Source organism: Aythya fuligula, chromosome 1 (genome assembly GCF_009819795.1).
Source record: "Aythya fuligula isolate bAytFul2 chromosome 1, bAytFul2.pri, whole genome shotgun sequence".
Classification (NCBI taxonomy): domain Eukaryota; kingdom Metazoa; phylum Chordata; class Aves; order Anseriformes; family Anatidae; genus Aythya; species Aythya fuligula.
The window spans coordinates 59,920,577-59,945,814 of record NC_045559.1 but is presented as its reverse complement, the minus strand read 5'-3'; the positions used below and the strand labels follow the sequence as shown (position 1 = coordinate 59,945,814).

Below are 25,238 nucleotides of genomic sequence, written 5' to 3'. Positions count from 1 at the left end.
CGTACATAGTTTTAGCTTTCCTAACACAGAAATGCCGCAGGCTGGATACTATGAAGCAGGCTTTGGTAAGGTTCCTTTGCACACTAGTTAGATGAAAGTGTCAGGAATAAGTCAGAAAATGATCATCAACTTTATAAAACAGAGGTGACTGCTGTGTCTCAGTTCCAACAGTTTCATGTCCATATGATATGTCAAAAAATTACTTCTCAAAGGCCACATAAAGAAGTCTGGTATCAACTGCACTCTCTAACAGGTAGCACAGCATGTCAAAAAAAATATTACAAATTAAAAAAAAAATAAATCCCAATTTGTGAGGCAAGAAAATACGTTCATAATGTGTCTCTCACTGTCTGGACAGGGTACATACACAATACAGTCCAGAAACACTTTCTCAAACAGTGAGAAAATTGCTGACAAACTTTAAGACAGAACATAGATTAGCAATTTTAGTGTTTGTGCTGGCATTTTGTTAGGCACAGTGAGCAAAGATAATCCTGTGGTCTTATAACTCAAGACACATTTATGAATCTAAAGAACGCTTAATGCAGACAGAATGAAAGCACATTAATATACACTGTAGAAATAATCTGCTTGCTAAAATGAAGCTACAGTTTCTTCTCCCTTCTTCCTTGTTGTGCCCCATTATCCATGACTATCGTAAAACTAAGGTAAATCTGTTTCTCGCCCAGAGATCCTTTCAAATGATGTTGCCATTTCATGCAGGCACCTGTAATTTGAGGAGATAAAGTATACAAACAAATCACCTAGCCTGTCAGCCCTGGCTATAAAAGCCTTCCATTCACACTGTCATTTTGCTACAATCACAATGTGAATTGCAAGCCATTTAGCGCAATTTCTTGCTGTTCTGCAACAAGTGAGTAGTGACATTAAAACCACTAATAACAATAATTTGATATTGGTGCATATCCTTGTTCTCAAAATAGCTAAATTCTGTGGTAAACTATCATCTTACAGTACGAAAGACAAATTTACTTCCCCAGTAGTAATCTAATCTTAGTGGTCTATTATGACTAGAATACTATAAAGTTAATCTGTGTTTTGAAAATGGATTTTTTTAAAGTCCTTTTCAAAAATAGCCACTATATAAATATTACTCTATAAATCCATGTGTCACCTATGTTTTGAAAATCATATGCGGTTCTAGTTTCCCCCACTCAAAAAAAAATATTGAAAAGAATTAGAAAATGTAGCCTTTGAAAAGGCAAGTTCAGAGAAATGGTTCAAAAAAAAAAATAAAAATGTGAAGACAACAGGCACTCCTCGGTCTAGGAAAAAGACAATGGAGATGGGAAATGACAGAGATCTGAAAAGTCAAGATTGGCACTGATCTGGTGTCCAGAAACCAGTTGTTCACCATCCCTTCTAATATAAGGACCAGGAGCATCACAGAAAACATGGAGGTAGCAGGAGAAAAGCAACACAAAAGATGACAACATGATTCTTTCACATAACATGCTGGATAAGCACCTGTCAGCAGCTCAGATTTGTTTAGAAGGACTGGAAAAGCTCACAGAGGACAAATCCACTGAGGACTGCTAAGTATCGTCAATTCTAGGGTGAAAAGTCCCTGAGTCTCATAATTGGAAGCTGAAAAGTTCCTCAAAGAAAATTATCATATGTCCCTTCCCTGTCCTTATCCCCTTCTATAGACTCTTGGCTTTTGGCAGAAGGGCCTTTCAATCAAACCTTTATATGGCTGCTCAAATGTTTATAAAAAAAAAAAATGCAGATAGAGACATTTTAGGTTTTGTTGTTGTTGTTTTAAATCTGCTGGTATAAGCAGTATATCCAAGCATGGTATTTTATATCTACAACTCTGCAATAGCTAATCCTCAGTACAGAAGATGAGTTTCCACAAAAGAGCTCTTGCAAAAGGACTGACATCAGAGAACTGCATTGTTGAGAAGTAATTAAGATGTTGAATACTGTGTTCCTTGTTAGAATCCAGCTATCGAGTTGAACACAGCAAAACCTGTATGCCAGTTTCAGAAAGACAACATTTTTGATAGTTAAGGTTGCTATTAGAAATGAAAGGTATTTGTTATGCAAACAGTTGGCACAGACATAAATCTCTTGCAGAAACTCATGTCAGTTTTCGAGTAGTTTTTATAAGATTGGTGTCAGCTGCCTTTCTTTACATGAATCTCTTTTGACTGGAATTATTCTGAAATGCAGAGCTATTGCCTCTACATTATACAGATGAACAAAAGCATTACAGGATGTCAAAACATCACAAGAATTCTTTGTATCAGGAGCAGAAGCCTAGTATTTAGCCTCCAGCAGGGCTGGCCTCTTTGATCCCAGAAACATCCAAGAGGTAGTTTACTGAATAGACAATAATAAACAAAACCCTCTGTTCAGAGGTGTAAAGATACACCTGACACATGAGCTTTGGGTATCAGATGTTCCTGCTTGGGGGAAAAATAAAAATCCATACCAGCCTGTCTGTTGTGCTGCAGGATGCACGACTCATTACCTGGAATTGTGAGCGACATGGGGTGCTCTGAGTGACTGCCACAAGCCCTGCGGGTTACAGCAGACACGCAGGAGCTGGGAACAGTCTCCAGGTGATCACACATCAGCTGAGGTTTGCTGGCACACGATGTAAACTGGCAGCCCTTCAGCTCTCACACTGTCTGTGCTACTGCTCACGGAGAAGGTGGGGTACCATATACTTCGTCCTAGGCTTCGCTGAGGCCAATGCACCCCACTTCTCCCACATGTCAACATACAGGGACACTGAGCTGGAGAGGTGTGTGCAGCCTTTAAGAACCAGAGCCCCAGAGCACACAGAGCCCCAGAGAGGAGCAACTCCCGGCTGGAGGAGCAGCCTTTTTTCCTTCCAGGGTTTTAGAAAAACTAGGAACTGAGCAAGCCACTTGGTGAAAGTCAGCACTGCACAGGCAATGAGTTCAACATGTCCATCAGTTCACAGAGTCACAGACCAGTTTGTGCTGGATGGGATCTTAAAGACCATCCAGTTCCATCCCCTCTGCCATGGGCACAGATACCTTTCACTAGAAGGAGAACATCCAGGACCTTCTAAAGATCAGTAAGCTTGTCCATAGGGTTAAGATCCCTGTCAATAGGGCCAGGAGACTTTCCCTGAATAACTGTCAAGAACTGAAACTACTTCTGGAAAGTCCTAGCAAGGGATTTGACTTTTTTCTATGAAAGCTCATACACAGCAGGGAAAGTTAGATCCCTAGAGAGCTAGATCCCATTTTAATTGTAGATGTCCACAGGGAAATAAATATTATTGCCAGCTCTGATTGCATTACAAATATATAGAATGTGTGTTGTGTTTTTTTTTTTCTTCAGAGAAGAGGAAAAGCGTTGACAGTATTTTTGCACAAAAATGGCTGTAGTCCAGTATTGAGCAGAATGATAGTTTGGACATTAAAGACATTTCTCCATTTTCTCACAAAGAATCAAAACAAACCACTGCAAAAATTCAATTTCCCACAAAGACACAGCACAGCTTCTTTGCAATAAAAAGGTTCATGCTGTAATGATATTATGGTGGATATAGGGAAAGGCAAGAGAAAATCCTGTAACTTAAGAATGCTACTTATGCAGCTTTTTATTCCAAAAAGCAAAGACATCTTTATCCAGTGCAACAACCCAGATCTCATCAAGGTGAATTTCTTGTAGGATGCTACAGCTTACCGAACAAGTCATGAATACTTGATGTGCCCTTTAAATATCTCAGCTCCATCTCTTGAAAAGAATTACCCTTGCACAGACCAATGAATCTTGCATAGAAATTCACTGCTCTGACCTGCTTCCGTAACTTCTAGTTTAAAAAGGGTCCCAGAAAACTCTGATTTAAGCACCTTTTCCCATTTAGTCTCTAGACAAAAAATGCCACCTAGTATTTATCAGGTATTGTTGATCCTGCTTTGAGGCAGACAGATGGACTAGAGCCTCTAGACTCTACTAGAGTCTCTTCAAGGTCCATCGTTTATTACAATATTTTTGAACCTTATTTTGCTAGTATCAGTTTCCACAAAAGTTTTCCTTTCTATCTATGTTTCGACTCACATAAATTGCAAGCTTCTGAGACCATCTGGAAGTAAAACATCTCTTATAGTTATTGCACCTTGCATTCTCAGTGTCAGCAAAACACTACAACCTTGTTTGAGCTCAGGCTGTCTCCCTGTCCTTTGCAGAGATAACCTTGTAAGGACCCTTATGACATCCTATCTGCAGGACTGGGATTCAGTGATGAAACTAGAAGACCAGATAGAAATAACAGAAACTGGTAGCGTGGCGTGGTACATCTACTCTGCAGAACAGGCCTTTGCTGAATACAGCCTGCCATGCCCAAGTCGTTGCCTTGTGGTATCTTTGAGTGACCCGGCCTTGAGGGTGGGGGCAAGCTGCAAAACCAACTCAAGCTCAGCTTCAAGGCTGCTATGACACAACTACAGATGCAGCCTTGGGTAATTCTATGGGTTTGTCACCATAGGACTTAAATGTTTTTCAACACAGCTATGGCTGGTGACATAGAAAACACGCTATTATCTACAGTCACAAGTGGGGGGCTGTGGCCCAAATACTCCCAAGAAGTATGTATGCTGCAGAAACACCAAGCTCTGGATAGAGACCAAAGCAGGTTGGCAGTGCTGGCATGATGGAGTGCCTGCACAGCCAAGATATCTTGTGATCTTTCCCCCACGGTGCTGTACCCAGGTAGCCATACTCTCAGGGGCAAGCCCAAAAGGCATTTAGGGTCTTAACAACAGATAATTGTACTTGTCTGCTTCATTGGAAGACAGATTATGAGGGTATGCAATTTATCACTTGCTCGTAATGGTGGTCGTAGGAACACAAATATCCTACCTAACCAAGGGGAAAAAAAAAAAAAAGATAATTCCGTGAAAGTAAGCCTTAACAAATAGAAGATTAAAATTCAAATGATTACATGGCCTGTGTGCAAATCAAAATATTTCAGGATGAAAGCAGGTGTTTAAAACCAGAATTAAGTGATTAAATAAAAGGAAGAAAGAAAGAAAAGATCAATGACACACTGGGCTACAGAATCTATAATACAGTGTCTTTAAACCATCTTAAGAGAAAAACTCAAATTTCTAAAAGACACCCCAAACTGAGAGTAAAAAGCTCCTGTAAACTTTAAGACTTACTGACGTCATTTGCAGAAAAATGAACATTACTATACTTTTACCTAACTTCTCACTGTTGATGTTTCAAGGACCAAGCCTGCAACCTCTGTTTCATTTGAACAGGAAAAGAGTGCCCCTGTTTCTTATTTTCTAAACCAGTAGTATTAATGTTAAAAAAAAATACACAACACATTTTCAAGTGCAAAACACATTGTAGACTTATTACATGTTGACAAAATTGTCTTCTATGTATGCATGTCATGCCTGTTAGTGAAATACTTTAAGATTTACACATTCCATTTCTGTATTTCCTTTTTTTTTTCCTTAAGCTTAATGGAAATGAGGAAAAATATCACTATAAATGCATATTCTTTGTGGCTTTTTCAATAAAATATTTGATTTCAAGAAAAAAAAAAAAACAAACAACAACCAAACAGATCTCTAACCAAAATATCCTCCTATTTACAGAGGTAGTGAAGACCTTCACTTTCCTCTGGTGCCAAAGGCAAGTTCAAATAATTGTGAGGGTAATGAGGGGGTGCAGGTGGGGTGCAATTTATTTTTAAATTGTGTTTATCTAAAATCTTAAATCCCAGACGACATGATTTGACTCTCTTCATCATTACTTTGCATTTACTGTAATAAAAAGAATGAAAACCACAAACAATTTAAAAGACCCGAACCAGACCAAATGCACGTCATCATTTGTATGCTGTCATGACTGTCCAGGGGTCCTTCAGTGCTTGCTTAATGAGCCCTATTCTGCCCTGGAATTCCAACCCACTGTTTGAAGACATGAAGAGAGCCCAACGACAGCCTGCTATCATGGAACACAAATTAATTCTTTCATTCTGGGTCCCGAGCAAAGGAGGAATTTTTATTTATTTTTTATTTTTTGAAGTAGATTCTGCCAGATTTTTAATGCACTAGCTGATAAAAATTTAAGATGCTTTTTATTGCTTTACCTCATTTAGTATTTAAACATGAGCCATCCACTGGCACACGAAGGACTGGACTAGATGTCCTTACTGGATCTTTCTAGTTTACTTGAAGTGACTTCCCTAGAGAAGGGAAAGTGGCTCCCTAGGTGAACTAGGACTTGCATATAAACAAATTCAAGGCTTCTGACTCATGAATGATTAAAATGAAGAACACTGTGGAAGCAGCAGAGGCAAACAATTGAGCAACTTTCCAAAACAATGGGTTGAAAAGATGTTTCTGGCCTCACAGCCAACACAACCGCTTTTTTACAAAATGCTTGAGACAGCAGAGAGGGACTGAAAATTTATGTCATGAAATAGTGTAAGAAGGATAATGATCCCCTCCTGCCTTTTTTGTATGACCCTTCTCAAATTAGCTTAAACTACTACAGGGAGCTTCTTCAGTCAAGGGTTTTGTTATGTATTACCACAGCACAGGTGAAACCGTAGCAGAAGATGAAGTTCATCAAAGGGTACAACTTGTTGCTGACCTTGATTCTTACACTCACTCTGCACTGCCAAGACAAGTGGAAGTTGCTATTGATTTGTTCTGACTGCTTTGGAAGTGCAACCGGTTTCTGCTTCTCTCATCTTTCACATCATTAATTATCTCAAAAGGGAGCATGGTGTACAGACAAGAGTTGCTACAGAGAAAACTGTATGACTGAACATGAGGTGACAGTTACAGAAACATGACTATAGTACCACAGGATTAGCACAGGCAGATTACTTTGCCTTTATTAGTGCCTCTGATAGTATCCTCACTAATAAGCATTTCTAACAGACATGTTCTCTTCAGTTGTTAAAAAATAGGATTTGTAACCCTTTAAGTCATTTTTCCACTCCTTTTCATTTTGTGAAAATCATGGATCATTTACGGTCTTGAGCACTAAAAAGACAGACTACGGAATTTATCACCATCCTAACCCAGCCCTCCATCACATCAGCCAGCATGCCCACCCGTGAAGTCTCATTCAGATCCAGTAACTGCAGTTCTAGTCCTGCAACAGGCTCTCAGAACAGAGTGCAGCTCCAGAAGAATGGGGAGCAGCAAAGATGGGCAAAAAGCCCATCTCAAAGATGGAAACTACCAAATGCTAGTTCCAGTGTGAGGTATAATGGATGGTGTGGTTCGGTTGTCAAATTACTTTAGCGGAAGCTCACCAAATAAAAATTCAGCCCTCTGCAGAAAACAAGCTCACTGCTTCAACACTCCATACATTTCTTCTTACTCAGTTCTAGTTGAAGCCTTGGAATGAAGTGATAAAGGATTCCTTTCAGCCACACTGCCCCTATTTCAGAAGAATGTATCTATCTAACACAGTGTCATATAACTAGGAGAACAGATAAAAACACCATGGGATTCTTGACTTTAACTATTGTTTAACTTTTTTCTTTGCTTTTTAACGAGAAGGCTCTGAAGCTATGTTTCCACATGCTATTTAAGGATACTAGGCGTTCCCTAGACTGCCACATTCATTTATGGTCGGAATACTCAACCTCCTCCCAGCACAGCTTCCCCTTTTACCTTCTGTCGCTGCTGAATGTTGCTTATCGTGTCTGGCTGAAACTCCAGCTTGTCTGTTCGACAAAGTTTCCAGTATAAAATAATAACGATCAGGAGCACCACAGCAACTGGGACTGCCACTCCAACAATAATCCATAGGTTGCTATTCTGTGACTCTGAGGAGGACTCCTTCAGCTTTTCTACAGCTATGAAGTTAAAAGGAAGAGAGCAGGTTTATGTGGTTATATATTTTTAACTGAGGACACTTCAAGGTTATGTATTTTTATATTCTTGTAAATACGAGTTCAGGAATTTATCAGAAACCAGCCGCACATCACAGGAAATGTCATACACTTAGAAGTTATCGTATGTCATGCTCAGGAAGCATGGGGAAGGAGATCAGTTGTTCCGGTCTACCTTCTGAGGACCCATGCTTAAATTACTAATGAAAATACTCTTCTATCACATTACTTTGTAATCCCAAACTGACCTGACATAGTGAAATGGGTCCAGAAAAATGACTCACCACTAAGGTGAGAACATTTTTGATTTTATTGTCTGTATTCTGCTTCAGGTAGTATCATCAACTACCTCTTCTCTTTTGTTATGGATATTGTTACCCTCTCCACCAATAATCACAGTGAATTTGAAATCAGTAACAACCCCCCACCTGTTGTGTACAGCCCCACATTTTTGTTACCTTTTTTCCCCCTTTCTCTATTTCATTGTCAGTGTGAGATCTTTTACAAAGAGGAAAAAAAAGAAGTCATACTGAAAAGTGTAAACAAACAAGTCATGCATGGAAAAAGTGATTTGGAAAAACTGACAGAACTTCCAATTCCTCTATTTTACATAGCGGCTATATGTGGGACTAAAACCCATAGGAGTAATATATTTCTAGTCAAATTGACACATTTTCTTAAAACAATGCTTTCAAGTCAAAAACCAGTATTTCTATTCAATCTATTTTTGTGTGTCATTTTTATTAATAGCCATTCTGATGATGAATCTCAACAGTAGAGGAACATATTTTAATTCTTACACTTTATACTTCTAACAGCTCATTTATGTCATTACGATTTCTTGTATAAAATTACCATTGTCTTACATAAAAAAAATTGTTTAGTTTCTTCCCAATAAGAAAGAAAAAAAATCTGCATCTGTTGAAACAACCATTTAATGATGTGCCAGAAATATTAAGTTTCTGTATGCAGAATAAGCTATAAACAGTCCATGAAGTGTGTTCAACACTTACGTTTCTATAAAAGGAATTTACTGTTGCAACTTTTTGCATCTTTGTCCAACCAATATTGCAAACCATTGACAGAAATTAAGAAATATATGAGCTACTGATCGATCTTTAAAGAGCTGTTTTACTGAGGGACAAAATTTAGAAACATATCCCAAGAGCAAACCACCACAATTGTGGGCACTGTGCAGTGCCATAATCTCCAAAGCTAATATCACTCTTCCCTTTTCTCTCTGCTGGCATCAGTACAGATTTGACAGGGCTTACGCTGTGCAACGGCGCCTTCAATGCGGTATCCGAGAATGATTGCAGCCCGCTGGATATCAACCCTGTTCATCAGGTCAGAGCACTTCAGAGCACTGAATCTTGCTCCATCTTGATCCTCCACAAAGTAGATCAGCTCCACAGGGTTATCAACACCATCTAACCGTGACACATTCACAATCTGAAAAGAAATTGGAATGCTTTTACATTTTAAGTTGTATTTATTCGGGGTTCCTGTACATTTGGCCTTTTAGTCTTTCCCCGTCTTCCCCTTCCCTTCACAGGGTATAGGCCTTAAGGACACCTCTCTAAAAAGAAACATTTGGAACAACTTTGCCAAGATGGAATCTCTATCTGTCCTCATCTGGGATATATCTGGAATATACATGTATATGTCCCAACCTGGGATATTCTATGAATGGAAATTTCCAGGGAAGTGATCCCTCACATAATACATTTTTATAGCAATCCTGAAGGTTGTTTATTTATTTATTTGTATTTGTTTCATGACAACACAGAGATCCAGTACTGAACAGAACTGCTTTCATTCTAAATATGCCAATACTATCCCGCCCTATAAGCCTTATTACCTTTGTAGCTTGTCGAGTTGTAGGAGCTGCTGGAGAGATTCATTTAATTGCACTTTTCCTTCTCTGAATACTTTGACTTCACATTTCTTTTTATTCACAACACACACTTTTTTTGGTTCATTTTTTCTGAATGTTAAGCACTTACACAGGCAAATATTCTGTTAGCTTCAAAAAGAACTGTTTGCTCTTCCTAAATGAAAGCACCTGCACAGTTACCTTCAAACTCCAAACAGCTCCCCCTGGTATCCACCTTTCTTCAGGAAGGAATTTATTTGATGCTGTGGGAAGCAGTCTTCTAAAGACGTTAATAATCAAAAGAATGTGTGCTATGAAGAAGCCCTGTAGATACTATCTAACTGTTGAACATCTACATTGCAGATGAGACTCACATAACAATTTTAAATTCCTATAAAATTAAACTCATATATAATAATTCTCCTCTGATTTACCATTTAAGTTTAATGGTGTTTTCAACCTAGAAATACTCCAAACAAAGAGCAGGAGGTATTCCACCATGCAAAACAGAGTTTGAAGAGATCTGGGAGGAAATGCCACAATGGAGCAATATATTTAGTTTCCTCCAGAACTCTCCTTTCACTGTGAAGTACATAGTTAATAAATTAGAATGTCAAACAACTGCTTATAGGCTTAAAATAAAGCCAATTAATAAATGTTTGCATGTCTAAGACTTACAAAAGCAAAGCTTTTTTTGTTTGTTTTTCTTTCCTTGTTTCTAACAAAATAATCACGTTGAAGCGAAGCAGTGCAATGTTTTAGTTCAATAGGAATGATATTGTTGTCTTTGGGGGACATCAGCTCAACATGTCTTAAAAAAGCATCTCCCAGGAATGGCAATATTAAGTATAATAAAAACAAAACAAAAACCAAAGCAAAAAAGCATAACTGTCATACAAGTTTTTTTAAGCCAAATCAACGGAAATCAAAGAACAATGTTCAGCGTTACTCACATTTGGCGTAAGTTACAGAATACACAAAAATAGAGCAGAGAAATGAGCAATTTTATGAGACACAGCAAGACCTGCTAACCCATTAACCAATACCATTTTCTCATCCTGAATGCTATTCACACTTCCACCAACCCCTGATTGAAGGTAACACAAGGGTATCAATAAATATGGTTTCTTAGTGCACATATTCAGCAGCTGTAAAGTCAAATCTGTTTTCACAGAACCCAGATACATCATGAGTTAACAAATGCCCACAGCTTCATATCTCTACTTCATCTGGGCTGCCTTCACCACAGCCTGGCCTTAATGCACAGAACAGTAGGGAGTATTAAGCAGTATCTGCTTTCAGCTTGGATTAGCACTTCCTAACTAGCACATACCTCACACAGAGAGCAAGGGAATTGAAAGGCTGCTTGTGATTAAAGTCAATGGGTTCTCATTTTAATTTTAGGAAGCTTCTTTGTGACACTTGCAAACCTACAGAATCAGAGAAATCTAGAAGATTCTTAAATTGAATTATCATAGATTTTATGGTGTTGTGGGGTATTCAAGAAGTACTACACTTAGTGTACGTGTGTTAAACACATAGAGTAACAGTCAGAAACTCTGGCTGAATGAGTTCAGAAAGGAACTCCTCCACAATTGCCTTTAGAAAGAACAGAGGGGGAGGAAGACAGATCCCGTTGTGCAAGTTGCCACAACCAAAATAAAACACTTTTAATACTCTTCTCCATATTGAGGAGTAGGGAAGGGTGAGAGAAATCCAACAGGATGGTAAGGAGAAGCATCTGGAGGTATTTTGGCATAGTATAGAGAACATGGCAATGAACAAGAAATTCAACAGAGAGAAGTGCAGGCTGGTGCAAATGAACAAAACTCACTTTTTTCAGATATGCTTTCTCTGAAAGAATTCGTTCTGATTATGCAGTTCTTTATGAGTGCTCACTTCATAGTACAGAAAGGTGCAGACTGAATTTCAAATCCACGTGGAGATGGCTACAGAGTTCTGTTCTCAGAGAGCTGATGGCTGAACAGGCTATTGTTGAGGTGGCTACGAGACAGCTCAACTTGCATGCAAACTCAGGAATTGCGACAGTATCAGCTCTTTAGATTTCAGATCTGTCCTGTTGATTCACCAACCCTCTGCGTGTGTTTTTGTTTTTTTTTTTAACAGACCTAAATTTGCTGCAACACAGTCACACTAAGTCTGAAATATTTTTAAATCAATTTTAAAAATCAAGAAACACAGTCACTGCACCCATTTTTTACAGTTTCTGTATAATAAGTTTTGTGCCATTTTCCTCCAACTTGTATTCTCTGTGCAGCTTCAGATTGCTTTTGTCCCATATTTAATAGTGGTCTCTCTCTCCTTTAGAGTGCTAAGAATGAAAGCAGAGACAGAAGTGGTATTTTCCAGGCATGTAGAAATGCAGCCCATGTGCAAGGAAGGAAGCATTTTACATTTATACTTTGGCAGTGAGGAAAGACATAAGGAGAGATGAGATGCAAGAATTTCAATACTGAGAAGGCAGAAAATTAAAAAAGAAAAAAAGAAAAGACTAATTCATTCAATTTCTGTGTACAGAAATGATTTCATCTTTCTTGATACTAAATACGTGTTTAACCTCCAGAGAGGAAAGACTTAATTGTGTTCAGGTGTCAGTAAATTTAATTTAAAAAGTGTCTTCAAGAGACTATCATAGGTCAGTGAAGAGAGTTGCCTTGGCAACCAGGTCTTGTTCATAAATGAAAGCAGGGGAAATCCAGGTGTTGGACAAACTCACGAGGCATGTGCATAGCATCAGTCAGCCTGAGATCTCCCAGCCATAAACCCATTCACAGGGAAGGAGTCCCTGGGTGAGCTTATTCAGGAGTTTGAAGGGAGAAGTGTTATTGAGGAATAAGCAAAACACCCTCAGTAACTCCAAAACATATGCACTAGGATGATTTTCCATTTTTCATATACCCTTATCCCTTAGGAAAAAATATAATCAAACAAGATTCTGCTTTCTACTTTATTAAAAAAAAACACAGTATTTTAGCATAGAGGCACTTAAGTCAAGCTGTACTCTGGCCTGAAGGGTTTGGGAGATGAGGCAACATAAAATATGTGAAGCAAGCATCGCATGCAGGTGGCCCTGGGTCAGAGAAAGCCCTTGCACAAACCGGCAATGGCAGGAAACATTGATTGTTGCCACCACATCAGGCCCTCACCCAGTTTGCCACATGGGCCTGAGTCTGCCAGCAGACCCTCAGACCCTGGTCACACCGTGCCAAGGAGACCGGTGAGAGAGCTGAGGGGACCAGGACATGGACTGCAGGCCTAAGGACTGCTCCTCTGACACCTTCTGTGGAGGCTTTGCTGGCCCCATGGATTGGTTTCAAACGAGGTCGGGCAGCAGTTCCCATAAGCTCTGTACTTAAAGTCTCACAGGGAGACTTGGCCCTCATCCAGATTATGCACTTGGGAGAGATATATACTGTTAGCAGAAAAGCAAGGGAATGAACCCCTGCTTTAATGAAAAACTCGATTCAGTCATTGCCTCCCCTCACAGATACTATTCTCTCATGCACGTTATGACTGCGGTGTCATCTAACCTGCTCTTTTCTTTAAATTAGAACATCATTCTTTTTGTCGCTTAGTAGGATCACCTTTTTGCTTTCTTTTAGGTTCAATAGAACGAGCACACCGAAATGAAGGAGAATTATTTTTGTATTAGCTTCTAGCATATTTTTAAACTACTATTAAACCCACTATTTCCACAGGAATTTAATGAGAAATTATGATGAACTATTCACAAAACGTATCATGTGGCTTAGACTGTGTCGGTACAAAGCAAACAGCATTAAGCATGTGTAGAAACAGCAGATACATGTCAAAAATATATATGACATGCTCTGTAAAACAATAATATGAACGTTATAAAAAGTCAATGGAACTATTTCATGTAAAACAGTCAACCATAAGGTTTCAAAGGTTTCTGTTTGAGATGGTTATAGACATTTTTTAGTCTGGAGTGCCACCTGTTAATAGCACAGAGGAGGGGAAACATGCTATCTGAGCACCCTGTGTAGACCAAAGCTATTATTCAAAGTGTCTAGATTTAAAGTGTAATTTTTAACATTCTTAGATCCTAACACCTTTAGAAATGAAATCTAAATCTCACAAAGTATCAATTCTATTTTCTTAGTATATGAAAGGAAACTTATATGCCTGCAGCAACATTTGCAAATAATTGCTTTACCTTTTGACCCACGATCTTGATTTTCCATAGAGCTTAGAAATGTCACATTTCTATACACTACAAATATCCTTCACCTCAGGAAAAGCTCAGATCTACAGGGGCTCAACACAAGTGAAATGCGTGTCTAGTCTTTTGTGGATATATGCACGTCTTGCTAATAGAAGTAACCAACACTTCAGTGTTACTGGCAGCTTGTGTTCTTATTTTCAATTCCTTGTGGCCTACTAATACAGTAGTCACTGTTTGGTGAGCAAGAAACTGAAATGGGAAAATCTGAATACAAAAATACAAGGAATATAAATAGCTGCCCTGAAGACTCAAACAGATGCGTATACACAACACACTTCAAACACAGCTTAAAAACTTGGCTATGAGTAATAGAATGAGCAGCAGTAAAACTAAAAGGTTTATTGCGAGTGACTATGGACCAGACCCTCAACTGACAGGGAAGCACCCTTGAAAGCAATTCCCCTTCACTCAGGAGACCACCAGCAGGTGCCTCACTCCAGCTGCACTTATCTTTTCACCAGGTGTGATGCTGACATGTCTATTACACTGGGCCTGGAAAGGTCAACATGAGAGCAGCTCTGCATAACTATCATCGCATCACAGGAATATTGATGTGGTCAGGACAGTGACTGTGAAACCTGCTGTAAGCATGGAAGTCTTCCCTGGGTTCAGACTCCAGGTTCCTACCTCTAGTGCTGCAGCAATTACAGGCCAAGTTTACAACACTGCAGCACACATAAAACTTGGTCGCTCCAGCCAGCCTTAGCATACAGAAATAGTTAGCAACTTGTTTGGTTGGGCCTTTGAATACATAAGGTAACAATCCTGGTGAAAAGATCATTTCTTCATAAAGAATTTAATATTACGGCAGAACTATTCCTTAATGATCTATCCACATTATACAAGCCAAACCTTAGCCAATCTGTTCTGTTTTCTACAGAAATGCCATTTTGGCATGCATGTTCTCTGCTGCAGTCATCACTGAAGTATTTGAGCTTCTCTCTGCAGAGTACCCAGGTTGGAACACGGTTAGAAACCACAGAAGGTTTACTGAATACTCAGACATAACTGATGAACTTGTGAGAAGTCAGCTTCACTAATGCAAGGAAATATTGCAGAGAACAAAAATGCTAAAAACATTTTTTTTTCACTTATTGCACACAGGTAAAAGTAGGTGCTCTGGAATATCCAGCCACCAGGCACAAAGACTCACCTAAAAGCATGTGGCCAATCTCTTATGAACAAATTTCTAAGGCTGGTTGTGTCTGAATGGGATTCTTCCCTGTATGTCTCCTTAGGGCACCAGCAAATGACTAAGTCAAAACCAGATGACACAGAAAAAGTTTGGTCATTTTTGGGGAGTTAGGAAGTTGGCCTCAGAGACAAAATATAAGTAATCAACTCTAAGGAAGTGTTAAGCATTAGATAATTAATGTAATTTACATTTAATAAAGGCAATTTGAGATACCATAAACCAACAGCCTCTAAGGGTATCTTACTTACACACCTGAATATTCTGTGAACACATGCAAACAAGCAGCTGTGGTACCTGACAGTACCTACCAAGATCCACACAGGAAAGCACCTCACTGATCACAGATACTTAGCAGCGAGGATCACACGCTGCAAGTGTATCATCCACTCTCCTTCAGCCTTCTTCTCTTCCACACCTTCTGTATTACAGTGCTAACTGTATCGAACAGTATTGGCAGTGAGCACCTGGAACAACCTTGTGTTGTGTGGGACGGTAGGGTGTGCTGAACGTAACTAAGAGAATCCTCCACTGCCAAAGACAGCAATTTGCAGACTCTTCACACTAATTAAGTAACATAAATGAACAGCAGTGCTGGTTGGGACATGAGCTGCAGAGTTATCTTATATCCCAGTAAGCAATACAATGTTATTAGAAAAACATTGTTATTTTCCAAAACAGTATTCTTTAGCTAGAAAGGACCTGCTTGGAATCTCGCACAGGAAAAAACACAAATGACTTTGAGCTTTATTGTCTAAAATAGTAAAACCGTAATCTACATGTACACATTTTATAGGCTATGGTATCTTTGCTAACAACATAAGGATTATGTGTTTATTTTATACGCAAAGGGAGGACTGAGGCATAAAGAACAAAGTGCAATAAGAGGTGTTGGGAATAAAAGACATCTATTTACAGCAATTCAAAGCTGCATGAAACAAAAATAAAAGTAAAATCAATTACTGAAGCAGATGTTTCCAAGACAGAAAAACAGAAGTAAGAAAATCCCAGTATCTGGAAATTTAAGTGCTAGCAAAAACTGGAAGGTTAAGTTAAGAAAATATAATAGGTCTGAACTATGAGAAGGGCCATTTGTGAGATAAACAAACTGCTATTGACTTAGCTAGAAAAAGGAATTTTTAAGAACATTATTCTTTAAAAATGGTTTTCAGCTTGCTGAAACGACTAGAAGAACATGTGAGGATTTATAAACTAAAATTAAATATCCAAGCCTTCATGGACATTATGTCAATAATTCCACCTGAGACAAAACTATAATGAAGCACAGGTCTTCAGAAGCTGTCATATGTACAAAATTTGGTGTTATTTATCTATCTTACTTAAAAGCCACTCCTGATCACAGGAGTGACCTATGATAAATAGGGAGTTAAGAGTCAGAATACACTACTCAACTGCTGCATCAAGCAGCATACGATTCTATTTCATATTTCTACACTGTCACCAAAACACCATAGAGAGCTGTGAAGCAGCTGTTCCAGCAAAGCACCTCTTCAGTTCAGATGCCCATTCTATCTCCTTTTGCTAGACATCTCATACAAGTCAGACAAGATAGCCATTTTTTTGAATAGGATGTTGATAATATCATTTGCAGTGTGGTTTTTTAAAAGTCATCTTTTTTTTTTTTAATAGCCACTTAAAATACTCAGCTGTTTCCATTTGTTATTTTTAGTTTAAAACACAACCAGTTAGCCAGAAGAACCACATTTCAAGTACAAAACACAAGCATCATCAACTAGCTAACTAGTCAAATGTGATACATGCTTTTGAGTTATCTATTCTCAACTCAAAATCTAGGTATCATTAACTTATTGAATAATTTATTCCGCTTTATTTCTTCTCTGACTTTGAACTCTTAATACCTGAACAATGTTGCTGCCTGCAAAACTGGCTCGTCTCCATATCCGCCCTCTGGCCAAAGCCTCGTTTAACAGGTGAGCTAGCTTCCGCTCCATCTCAGCCTGAAACACTTCCTCCTGAATTCGCTGGTCGACGACACCCAAGAGAACTACATTGCAGAAAAAGTAACCCAAGAACACAAATGAATTAGTAAAAGTTTTCAGCGTCTTTTCTGCAACTTCAGTTACACGCGTTGAGTCACTCTGTGACATCTCATGGACAATTCAAGAGCAGCAGTATTCTTGGGGGAATACTGGGAAGTTAAGCCAGTGGTTACACATTAGAAAGGCAGGCTTTGTATCAGGAAAGATTAAAAGAAATAAATTTTAAAAAAAAGGACAGAGGGCACTTTTGGAATTTCAGACAGTCTAGTCAGACATATAATGTAGATTTTAGATTTTGAAAAAGCAAACATATGAACATCCAATGAATTATTCAAAAACAAACAAAAGAGAAAATTCAGCTAAATTACTTGCAGCAACTACTTTCAATCAAAATTTTGTGTTTGAAAGTGAGACACAGTTGGAGGTGGACAGGGCAAGGGTTCAGAATCAAGGTTAAAAAATAAGAGCACGTGAATGAACCTGTGTATTCCAGGCACATCTTCCCTAGATAAAATCAAGATTACCAAGTAAGCCAATTAAAGCGCACACACAAAAAAAATGGTTAGTAGCCCCACCAACTTCACTCCCTAACCCCAGGTACTCCAGGTCACTAAGGCAGCTGATGCTGAGATGAATACCTGAGGAACAACACGTAGGAAACAACAAAAAACTGTGGACCTTTGCCAACAAGATGGCATCCAGAAAAAGTAAAATGGAGTTAATGGAGTGACAGTCATCTGAACAATCCAGTTAAAAAACCTTAAAGGATAGTAAACTGACTTGCCACTGACATTAGCAAAATAATCCACTTTTCATTCCTGAGGCCCTCCACTATAATGGTTTATTTTTAAAAGGTCAATTTTTAGTAAAGTTTTTTATGTTTGCTTACTTAAGTGTGGTGCTTAAAAAAAGCAATTTGATTAGATAAAATCAATTAAATACAATTTTGTTTAAATTATTAAACAAAATATAAAAAACACATTTTCCATTTAAAATTTTTCACTGCATATGTCAGAAAAAAAGGAAATATTTTCATGATTTTTCTCAGAGATCAACAGCATGTCTGCTAAATTCAATCACTAATGAAGCATCTCAAAATCAAAAGCAACATAAACAGTGGCTTAGGGATGTTATATATGGCAAGAAGACCGTTCTTGCCTGTGTATCAAATTTGAGTATCAGTTAGTTCTTCTTAATAGCATGAACTGTATTCTACAACCAAGAGGACAGCTACAGAGAACACTGCATCTCCCAATGTTTTATGACTACTGGGATACTTTAGAATACCCATGCACATATATCTTGGTAATTGAGTATTAAAAAACCCTCATCTTTAGCGTGCAGAAATTCTATCATTCTCCTTTGTCTTGAGTCATACCATCTGTCTAGAAATAGCTATCAAATAATGAAAAAAGCCATTAATATAGAATGATTTTGCCCTGAAAACACAATATACATACTTAAAGGACTGAAACAGCCGAAGTGTTTCCTTTTCCCAGGATGCCTGCAAGAACTGGGATTACAAAAAAATCCCTTTGTATCAAAGAAAGGTGCTGCAGTTGGTGTTAAACCTCATAGCCAAGAATTTTAGGGACAGAAAAAAAAAAAAAAAAAAAAAAAAAAGTTTGTGGAGGATGTGCATATGTTATTTCGGAGCTTTAAGAACCTTTTTTTTTTTTTTTTTTTTTTTTACTCCAGGGTCTAAGGAAACTTCCAACAAAAACAGATAAAAACAGATAAAGCAGGAGAGAGTGAGGGTATCTTGACCAGCTGACTAAAAAAAGCCAACAAACAGCTAAGGGAGGATGACGTTGGCTGTGCAATACACACAGGTAGATTCTCTCCTGTTACTGAACACAATTTGAAATTGTTCAGTAAGACAAACTATGTGGGCTTCAGAGGTTAAGCTGCAATTTGGTTTCCTGCTTAGAAGTACGCTGGTAACTAATGAGAGGAGACAGGGATACCTGAAAAAAACAGAAAGTATGTCTATACTACTGGTGAACTATAGATGGAAAGGCTGTGGGACGACAAAAGTGTATCCAGTGAGGCATCAGCACTGTAAGAGCAAGGTTTTCAGGCATAGCCTGGTTACCATTCAGCCTTTATGTGCTGAAGAAACAGATAGGATCTACTGTGCTTGCAAGCAAACTCAATAGCATTTGAGCATCTAAAAGTGACAACTCAACCGTATCTGCTCACTGCAGAATAAAACATCCAACAGACTTGGGTGGGAGGGATCTTCTGTGAATTAATTGGAAGAGATCAATGAAATTTGATGAAGCCATTTCCCATACTCAGAACATATCTATTTTTATTTTGTTTTATTCCTGTCATGTTTTGGTACAAAGTGTTACACAGAAAGTTCTTATATTCACCTAAAACAAACAAACAAACAAAAAACTTAAAATCAGTGTAGGTATTGAAAGCATGCAGGGTAGATACTTTATGCCTGACAGCATAAGTTGTCTTGCTAAGAATGAACTGCCTTATAGACAAAAATTTTAATGTACATTATAAAAAAATTGCAATAGTTCATTCTAGACCCAGGAATTACATTTCCCAGATGTCCCAGGTCACCAGGCCTTCGGTTTTAGAATTTATTCAGCTTAGGCACATTACCACCCTACAAACATGCAGCACCCCCAGGGTATTGATATTTATCTAGGCTAGTTACCCTGCTAACAAAAATAATTGCGTGCTTACTTACTGACATACACTGTACGTACCTGTTCTCACCCAGGAAGATTTCATTAACTGGGACACATTAAGCTTAGGATAATGAAAGGCTGAGGGAAAAACAGAATGGAGGAAAAACATCCGTTAGAACAGTACTCTCAATAACATACACACACACAAAAAGAGAAACCACTTCATACTTTACACTGTCAGTAAGCATCTTATTTACACAGATGTATTACAACTCCTGAGGCCGTGCAGACGCAGTGGTAAAGGCAAGTGCTGTGAACATACACTCCCCCAGTTCATCTCTGAACGAAAAGAAGCTAACTGAAGCAGTCAGATTTATTACCTGAAAGATTTCAAGCTGCTGTACTGAGGTCATTGCTCCTAGAAACTTAAAAGTAAAGCTCACTGTGAATTGTGTTTCTTACCGAGCTAAATGCAGGATAAGACTTCTGCTCAAAGGGCAATGAAGCAATCCATGAGTGTCTGAGAAAGAAAACATGACTTCCTATGAGGCAGAAACTACATGGAAATATTAAATGCAAAGAATAAAATTGAATAGATCTGACTTGTGTTCCAGACTCGTGCAGATGGAAATATTTAAAATATATCACCCTGGTAAATTATTTTACAAAAATCACAAAGAAACACGCGTAGAAGCATTGTTGTGGACAAATCTAATGGATTATGTGTTTGGCCTGATGGCCCCAAGCTTCCTGTATAAAGCCATGCTCCAGAGTGAAATCCTTGCCCTAGTAAAGTGAATTAAGTCAATTTCCACTGATTTCAATAGAAATAAGATTGTTCCCAAGGTTTCCACTGGAGAGCAGTAAAGACATGTTGGGAAACAAGTGAAGATGGGGGCTGGGCCAACAGTTTCCTCAAGGGAAGTCTTAAGCTTTACTATGGCAATACAAAAGAGGAAGGGTCATAACTTTCTCAAAATATTTAATCCAGATGCAGTTTGCTAAGCATACACAAAGGTTAATTTTTAAACTGTTTCATGGATAGAAAGAATGACCTGGTACATGCTAAACCAATTTAGAACAAAGCTGTCCAGTCTTCAGTTCCAGAGACTGTTTGCCACTACTGCATGCTTTAGACATGTAGAAAATTATCTGTTTTCTAATTTAATTATGACATAAACCTTAGAGTAGCTGACTTCTGTCAGCAAACCTAGAACCCAATTCTTTGCCCTTTAAAAAGCTTACCAATTTTTTGCTAACATAAAAGCAAAGGAATTACTACTTACACTATCTTTTATTTCCACAGATTTATGGATAGTCTTGTGGAAAAAAAGTGAAAATGTGGTTATTTGCACCTTTATTTCGATAATAACAATACCACTAGCTTCAAGAGAACCACCTGGGAGGTACACTGTGACTTACTGTTCAGAATGGTATAAGACGATGGTTCTTTATTCTGAACATGAACATCAGTACTCCGTACACTGACCAGGGTGCATCAAATTTCCAAAACTCAGACACAGAAATAGCACCCCACAGTCCATTTAATTTAACACATTTGTTTTTGGTATACTGCTACATGATTCTTCTGAGCGTAGGTTATAGACTGGAGTTCTATTTGCTCTGGTCATGCAATTGTTCACTTCAATTTAGAAATACAACCTGAACAGAAAAGCATAAACAAAACTGGATCTGTGTTTTCCAAAGCATGGAAAGAGCAAGATAAGAAAATGAGAAATCTTCCAATTGCCACAAAACTTTGAACTGCTAACAGTTGCAGTTTTTTTTTTTTTCTTCTTTTAAACCAAAATCATGCTTTGCCTCAATACTTAATGCGCTCTTCACGCTTTTTCTAATTAGTACTTGAAAATGATTTAATTCATGCAAATTACTGGATGACTATTCACTTAAACTTTTCACGGAATTAATGAAATTTAAAAATAAACTGACGAGCAGAAAATCTTGAAATTGAAAAGGAGGATGTGCCACAATCACTGGCAGCTAAGGCTGTGTTCTGAAACCTGACAAAGAACGCATGAAATGAAGGACGCTTCTTTAACTCAATGCTCCAAAGCTATAAAATACAGGCTCCAGCCCTTATGGCTTATGCCACAGGCCACTCCAGTGTCTTGCTAAGACTTGTGGCCTGGTCCAGAGCTCAGCTGGAGTCCCAGCACTGCAGCATGATCCTAGTCGCAAGATTCGTAATCCTCCTGGAACTACTGTTTAAAACCAGCCCAGACAAAATGCAATTGCTATTTAGGTTGCGGCTGGTCTACTAATGACTATTGATGCATTAATGAAGTATACACTATCCTCATGAGAGGATTCTGTCACGCAGTCCTGAAGTACCTAGCACACCATGTAACGGCGTTGATTTGATGCTGAATGAAAAAGCAAAGGGTCACCTAGCCATCTAGAAGTCTCTTGACAGCAATCTGAAGCACATAACTCCACTAACATGGCCTTCACCAGGTATTCTAGTAAGGATATGTCTGATCTTACATGAAGACATGGGACTATGCATGCTAGACTTGGTCCCACACTGATTGTTCTTATTTATGATAAATGGAAGAACAGAAAGACAAAGCATGGAAGGAATGAAGTATTTACTATGAGAAGACATCCCCCAAAAACTAAGATTCCATGGAAGCACTGGGGTGTACTGTATTAAAACAGTATTTGTTAAAAATCTGATCCAAAATCCACTCTGACAAAAACTACCAAAAAATCTGAAGTCCTTGAACTGTATCATATTATTTCATCTATTGGCCTTGCAACACCTCCAAAGTATCTGAAATAGATGCCACCCATCAAAGTGCTAGTTATGGCACTGAAAAACAGTCCCAAGGCAACTCTCTCTATTTAAGGCCCTAATAAAAAAAGCAATATATTTGGGGTAGGCTCACAAAGGCCAATATTCCTCATGTAGTCCAGTGTTAGCCTTTGCATGTCCTCAGAGAAATCTTACAGCCATAAAGACATACTAAGCGTATTCCTTCCTATGTGTTTTTTTGTTTGTTTGTTTGTTTGTTTTAGTGTTTTTTTGTTTTTGTTTTTGTTTTTTTTTGTTTTTAAAAAAACAAACAACCTGTCACCTAGGAACTGTGACTAAACATGCCTTTCTTTCTGCTGATATATAGTTCATGACCACGTAACCAAATGAGTTTGCAGTCTGAAATGAGAGATATAAGGTGGACAATGCAAAGTTAGCAGGCAGAAAGATGTAACCTGGACATTTGAAAATAGCATGTTGCTGAAGTCACTTAGAAGTCTGTAGGGCAAAAAAACAAGTCTGGAAGTTTCCAGGCCCCTCCAACAGCCCTATTACTGCACAGAACAGTCCATTCTGTCAAACAGATGACTTGTACTGTAGAAACTTACTTTGATGAGTTCAACAAGGAAAAAAAAAAGACTAAGAATTCCTGCTGTTAATCATGTATTGCACAGGGACAACCCACACAATGTAAAGTATAAGCAGTATATATCAATTATGTGAAAAACCCAATGAAAAAACTGCGTGCAAAAGGCTACATGAAGTGAACAGGAAGCAGGGAGCAAATACATTCCTTCAAACAAAGCTCATATTTGGGATAACAAAAGCAAGATCTCACTTCACTTAACAGTGCTGAGTCACAGTGATATTACACAAGCTGCTTGTCCTTAGTATGAATCAATATGAACCCCCTGACAGATCAGCTCACCTACAGATCAGTTCCTTTTCTTCAGGTGCAGGCTGTAAGACTTATCAGATCACCTACAGAGCCCTAAGGAGGGGTCACCACCAAACATATAACTGCTACCAGGCCTGGCAGTCAAGGCACAAATGCCACAGAACTGTGTGGTAAGGAATATTTCACATTTACATATAAATATACCTTCCAAAACTCCCCCCAAATCATGTTGAAAAGTAGAGGGTTGCAAATAATTCGCATAGAGCAAAGCAGCTGTCTGTCAAAGGAAGATCTTCTCAACACCTTCCCTGCTGTAAATGCTCTGTAGACTAAGGGAAAACATGAGAACAGAGCCTAGAAAATCAAAGCATTTAGGCACCTCACTGCCAAAGTAGCTCTGAGAATCTGGCTGTTGGTCATCCTCAAGCAGACTGATGAATAAGATGTCTCAGAAGAGATCTGCCCAACACTGCTGAGCCTTTGGATGTGATTTCTGGCTCTGAAGATCTAAAATGATTTGGCTCAAAACACAGCCACAGTAACAGTGCAAAAAAAGAAACACGTGGAAACAGCTAAAAGTAACTGAGTGAGGATGCCTCGCTTACAGAAGTGTATGGACTACGTCCATTATTGCTTGCTGACAGACAGACCCATATCTCTGAACAAGCTGAGAAGCTGCATTCTCACTTTGCTGACTTATCAAATGGCACCACGTCTGCTGTTCCACAACACTGAAACCAAATACACTGAGGCACTACTGAGACCAAACCAGAGAAGTGCAAAATCTAAATGAGCTATCCTGCAGTGGGCTAAATCTGTAATTAAATAAGAGTTGCTCTAGTGACGTGCTGTCACAGAGCTCCACTGGCATCAAACAGGAATCAGCCCCACTAAAAGCATGCAAATAACATTGGGAGAGTCCCTGGTCTGAGCACTAAATAAATTAGCTTTACATTTCTTAAATACCAGTAAGGGTGAAGGGGGGAAAAGAGCAGCACACATGCATGTTTAATAGCAGTGTTTTTCTCCTATGACCAGTCTTGTCTTTCAGGATATACTGACCTTGGCAGAAATTCTGTTATCATCTAATTGCACCGTACCACCATCATACAATCTGGAAGATGGGATTCTCAGCAAGGGGCAACCTGCAAATTCACTACACTACAAATATCTCTCCATAATATATGTGGATGTAAGTAAAAATAGTAGGATTAGATGTGTGTACTTCACAGGGAAAAAAACAAACAAACAAAAAACAACATCAAAACACTAAAAATAATACCCAAGAGACTAAAAGTAATAAACTCAAGGGCAAAGGTGAAAAAAAATCCATGCATAGTGAAGAGAAACATCTTTCAAGCAATCATGGCAAGAGGAACATTTATTTTGAATTCAGTGAGAAACAAAGATCACAGCCCACAGTCTGAGAACTTCTGTGGCCTCACAAGGGACAAGGAAATGCTAGTCATCTATGGAGAAGGCTTTTGGTCCTGGCTCATTTAAATACTGCTACCACTGCAAAGGTACAGTCTATGTGAGACCAAGTGAGAACAGAATTTTTAAAAGGAAATGAGAAGGTTAATACAACATCTGCTACATTTTTAATTGGTTATGAGAGCAGAGGGATCAAAATCCCTCAAAATTAAAACAAAAAGATTTAAAAAAAATGAATACTACTTCT

The 25,238-nt window shown here is 38.5% G+C and overlaps 1 protein-coding gene across 1 annotated transcript in view; it reads right to left on the bottom strand.

The window, feature by feature from the left end:
* KIAA1549 (KIAA1549 ortholog) overlaps nucleotides 1–25,238 on the bottom strand; it is a 75,998-nt gene that overhangs the window by 34,636 nt on the left and 16,124 nt on the right. The window contains exons 7-10 of the mRNA XM_032182895.1: nucleotides 19,962–20,021; nucleotides 17,092–17,237; nucleotides 9,151–9,328; nucleotides 7,656–7,840 (exon numbers count right to left, since the gene is read on the bottom strand). Coding sequence (XP_032038786.1) covers nucleotides 7,656–7,840; nucleotides 9,151–9,328; nucleotides 17,092–17,237; nucleotides 19,962–20,021 — 569 coding nt within the window. The remainder of the gene's footprint in view (nucleotides 1–7,655; nucleotides 7,841–9,150; nucleotides 9,329–17,091; nucleotides 17,238–19,961; nucleotides 20,022–25,238) is intronic.